The sequence below is a fragment of the Panicum virgatum genome, chromosome 6K, assembly GCF_016808335.1.
Source record: "Panicum virgatum strain AP13 chromosome 6K, P.virgatum_v5, whole genome shotgun sequence".
In the NCBI taxonomy this organism is placed as follows: domain Eukaryota; kingdom Viridiplantae; phylum Streptophyta; class Magnoliopsida; order Poales; family Poaceae; genus Panicum; species Panicum virgatum.
This window is the reverse complement of record NC_053141.1, coordinates 38,340,203-38,344,787: the sequence shown is the minus strand read 5'-3', so window position 1 is coordinate 38,344,787 and position 4,585 is coordinate 38,340,203. Positions and strand designations below refer to the sequence as shown.

General features: G+C 67.3%; 1 protein-coding gene across 1 annotated transcript; it reads right to left on the bottom strand.

The window, feature by feature from the left end:
• Nucleotides 1–1,237: 1,237 nt before the first annotated feature.
• On the bottom strand, nt 1,238–4,355 carry LOC120712525 (subtilisin-like protease SBT1.5). The gene has a single exon (XM_039998326.1). It carries the CDS (start codon nt 4,069–4,071, stop codon nt 1,633–1,635), a length of 2,439 nt encoding a protein of 812 aa, XP_039854260.1. The 5' UTR covers nt 4,072–4,355; the 3' UTR covers nt 1,238–1,632.
• Between the last annotated feature and the right edge of the window lie 230 nt (nt 4,356–4,585).

The following is a 4,585-nucleotide window of genomic DNA, read 5'->3' as shown; positions in this document are numbered from 1 at the left end:
CCCGCCCGTGTAGTGCCAGAGGAACCGGTTCCGTGGCCGCAGGCCAGCACGCAGGCCGCGGCGCGGCTGCGGGCTCGCGCCGCTCGGGGCAGACCGGGGCGCAGGAGCCCGCAGAGGCACGCCGAGCGCGCCTCGAGGCGAAGCCGGGAAGCGAGCGAGAGCAGAAGAGATCGACGGCCTCGGCGTCGGTCACTCCACCTCGCAGTCACTCCCCTCACTCCAGCTACGCAAGCCTGTGTCGCCGTGTTGGGGCACTGCACAAGCGATGAAGCCAATGGTGGCCATGGCCTGGTCGTCGATGGAGGTCAACGACAGGGAGACCAGCCCAGCAGCAGCCGAGCAGCGGATGTCATTAGCACGGGACGGCCATACTTAATTACAAGCAGTAGTAGCAACTAGCAAGCCATGTGCTGGGGCATCAGCACACGTTTGATGCTTCGTCCGGTCGCCCCGCCGGGAATGGTTGATTGATCAACGCAAGGGTTAAACTTTTCGGCGGAAAGCTGTTTTCCGGATTGGACTGGAAACGGAAAACCGGATGAACAGTGACGGAAACGGATGAACAGTGCCGGAAAATAATTTTCCGGTGCGGGCCGGAAACGGAAAAAAAGTCCGGAAACCCGGATTTTCCGGAAAGTTTAACACTGAGCAGCACAAAGCAGAAGCCCCGGTCGTCAACGAAGATCAAACCAGGTCAACAACACACTCACTTTTTAGTCACTAGCACGTCAGAGATTGTCTTTTTTTTTTTTGAAACGGAACCACGTCAGAGATTGTCATCTCTGTTGGCCCGGTGCGGCCGTGACCACACTGCAAACTCATCAACTCACAGGTAGTATCATCCGGTTTCCGCACGAAAAAGGCGACATCAGCAGCCCTAAAAGGTTCCGGTTCGCTCGCGTACCTGTGGCCTGCTCCTGCCGTACCACACGAACCGGCGTCTCTTCTCAAAGCTGCTGTTAATGGCGGCATGTTCTTCCCTACGGCGGTTTGCCTTTTCACAAAACGGCCAGCCATTCCCTCCATCTCCTTGCGAAATCGAAAGCGAGCGAGCGAGGCGAATTGAAAGCGTGAGATCCTCCACTGCAAGTACACACTGCCCCCATATCTCGCTCGCCAAGCATTAGCATCGCACTTGACATGCCCATGTGAGCTCAGGTGAGGACCATTCAGTCCGTCACCGGTGGTACCAGATCGTAGATGGATGCACACGCGGCAGGCATCACAAAAAAGGGACTGCTTCAAAAACACCCTCCCATTGCACCACTGCAAAAAAACGCACACTGCCATAGTGCCATGCTTCAGAAAACAGGGGGGAAATGAAAGGAAAAGGATCGGGAAGGGAGAAGAAGGCCAGACAAGTAGAGAACTCCGAGCCAGAGTTCCAGTCTTCCCGTATAGCTTACGTAGCTAATACTTCTACTAATTATACAGCTCTTCCATGGCGTACGTATACTACAGCTAACAGCAACCTCAAATCGAACAGCACTAACACCTTACGCCCTACGGACATGGACGCAAGGCCCTCGGAGCGATAAGCTTACAAGAACACGGAGCCTGTGTTCGCTTCACTTCACTGAAGTCCCAACACCTCGCCACCTGCTCCGTCGTGATCGATCCGGTCTGCCACTCTCACTGCAGCGGCGCCTGCACCGTCACCACGATCGGGCTGCGGACGACGTGCCGGCCGTCGCTCCACGTCAGCGCGCCGCTGCGCACCTCCGAGCTCCCGGGCTCCATCCTCTCCCCGGGCGCCACCGCGGCCTCCACCCGCACCGTGAAGCTCAGCCGCTGCCCGTCGCGCCGGAACGCCAGCCGCCGGGGCTGCACCGTCACGTTGCACCCCACGGGGGCGCTGACCGACGCGCGGTACACCGCCGGCCCGCCGCCGACGTTGGTCGCCGTCCGGATGAAGTGGGTCCTCATCGTCGTCGTCGCCGCCGCCGCCGCCGCCCCTCCGCCGGTGCCGGCGCCGGCGGCGAACGTGGCGGAGAGGGACGGGTAGTTGAGGTGGTTGCCCGCGTGCCCGGCGCGCCGCGCGCCGCGGCAGTCCGCCTGGCGCCGCGTGATGGCGCGGATGTTCTGCTCCGTGTAGTTGAGGTTGCAGAGGAAGCTGACGTAGTCCCGCGGGGCGATGTCGTAGACGAGCCCCGGGTCCATGGCGCGCATCGGGTCCACGTGCCCGGCGCCGAAGTCGAACGCGCCGGCCGCCGCGCCGGTCGACTCATCCACCATCGTGCCGTTGCGGTTGTCCCTCACGTACGCCGTGGTCATGAGCGCCGACTTGATCGCCGCCGGGCTCCAGGTCGGGTGCGCCGCCTTGAGCAGCGCGGCGAGGCCGGACACGTGCGGGCAGGCCATGGAGGTGCCCGAGAGGATGTTGAACTCGGTGCGCCGGGTGTCGGAGGGGATGCCGGCCGGGCCCACGCCGCTGGGCCACGCGGCGAGGATGTTGAGGCCGGGGGCTATCAGGTCCGGCTTCAGGATCTCCGGGGACTGCGGGTTCGGGCCGCGCGCCGAGAACGCGGCCACCACCGGCGCCGGGTGCACGCCGAGGTGGGTGCCTTCGAACACGATGGTGCCCTTGGCCGGCCTCTGCTTGGTGGACGAGGCAATGTACTTGCGGAGCTTGTCGCCCGCAGCAGCGCCGACGGCGGTCGCCGGCAGGACGTGGCAGTCGGCGACGAGGCCCTCGCCGTCGAACGCCCCGTTGGCCAGCACCATCCCGACGGCGCCCGCGCGGCGGACCACGTCCCCCTTGGCGGCGCGCGAGTTCACGCCGCGGTCGCACACCACGATCTTGCCGCGCACCGCGGCCGGGTCCAGCGACCCGTCCAGGCACATCGACGCCGAGTAGCCGTCGGCCGCAGACGAGGACGCGCCGCCGCCGCTAGCCCCCGCGTACACCAGCTCGTACATCTTGCCTGGCTCGAGCACGGGCCCCCCGTACACGCTCACGCCGTCGAGCACCTGGCCGTCGCCGAGCCGCACGTTGGCCGGGAACGCGCGGTCCATGGACCCGGCCCCGACGGTTGCCATCCAGGGCGCAACATTGGTCACCGTGAGCCCGCCGGGGCCGCCGTTGCCGGCGGAAGCCGACACGACGATCCCGGCCTCGGTCGCGCCGAACGCCCCAATGGCGATGGCGTCGAGGTAGTACGGGACGACCACGCCGCCGACACTGAGCGAGACCACATCGACGCCGTCTGCAACAGCCGCGTCGAAGGCCGCGAGGATGTCGGAGTCGAAGCACCCGCCGAGCCAGCACACCTTGTACGCGGCCAGGCGCGCCTTGGGAGCCATCCCGGCCGCCACCCCGCGCGCGTACCCGAGCGTGGACGCCGGGAACACGTACCTCCCCGCGGCGATAGACGCGGTGTGCGTCCCGTGGCCGTCGGTGTCGAGCGGCGACCTGACCTCGGCGGTCTCGTTCATGCGCCCCGAGGTGGCCTCGTACCCCTTGGAGAAGAAACGCGCGCCGACGAGCTTGCGGTTGCAGGAGGCCGGCGGGAACCCGGGCCCCGACGCGCACGCCCCGCGCCACCGGGGCGGGACGGGGCCCAGGCCGCGGTCGTGGAAGCTGCGGTGCGCGGGGGAGATGCCGGTGTCGACGACGGCGACGACGAGGTCCGCCCCGAAGTCGGAGTCGGCCAGCAGCGCGGAGGGCGGGGAGGAGAGCAGGCCGAGGAACCGCGGGGAGCGCGTGGTGGCCAGGCGCCGCAAGCGCTCGGGCACCACGGCCGCCACCCCGGGGGCGGCGGCCAGCGCGGCGGCGGCCGCGGGGGACATCCGCGCGGAGAAGCCGTGGAGGGCGGCCGAGTAGGTGTGGATCAGCGGGCCCCCCTCGGGCCAGCTCCCCGCGCCGTCCCCGGCCGCCGCCAGCACCGCCGCCTCGTACCAGTGCGCGTGGGTCGGGTACACCGACGGCTTGGCGTCCGCGTCCACCCGCACGATGTAGGTCCGCTCCGCTCCCCTGCCGCCGGCGCACGCCGCTGCCGCAGCAGCAGCCACCAGCAGCAGCGGCAGCAGGGCGGGGTAGTGGCGGAAGCGCGGCCGCGTCAGCAGCGCCATCGCGCAATGCCGGATCGGGGGGGGGGGGGGATCGGATGGCGGCGGCGGCGGCGGGGCGATGGGGTGGAGAGCGGAAAGCGAGGCGCCTCGCTTGCTACCTCGAAGTAAAGAAGAGAAGAGGGAATGGGGGAGGCGGGCCGGCCAGGCCAGATGCGGTGGTGCCGTGGCGGTGCGGTAGACGGGGGCGGAGGAGGAGCGGTGACGCGGCGCGGCAGTGGATGCGGCCGGACTCTGTGGGAGACGCGGAGCGAGTGGTCGAGTGGAGGAGCGGAGCGGAGTGGAGTGGAGGGAGGATGGATGGCCAGATGGGCCGACGCGGGCGTGGGCCACCGCGTGTTGGGGCTCCGGAGTCCGGCCGGATCCCACCGGCTCTCGTCTCCTGTGGGTGTGCGGCCGCTGCTACACTTGCTGGAATGCTGGTCACGGGTGGGAAGGAGGAGGACGGCTCGAAATAGCAGCGCCAAGGTAAAGATTTGCCGATTTGGAGCTGTAAAAAAGATCCCGTGCAGTTCAC

What these genes read in the sequence shown, in the direction of transcription:
- LOC120712525 (XM_039998326.1), bottom strand. Translation starts at nt 4,071, where the DNA reads ATGGCGCTGCTGACGCGGCCGCGCTTCCGCCACTACCCCGCCCTGCTG.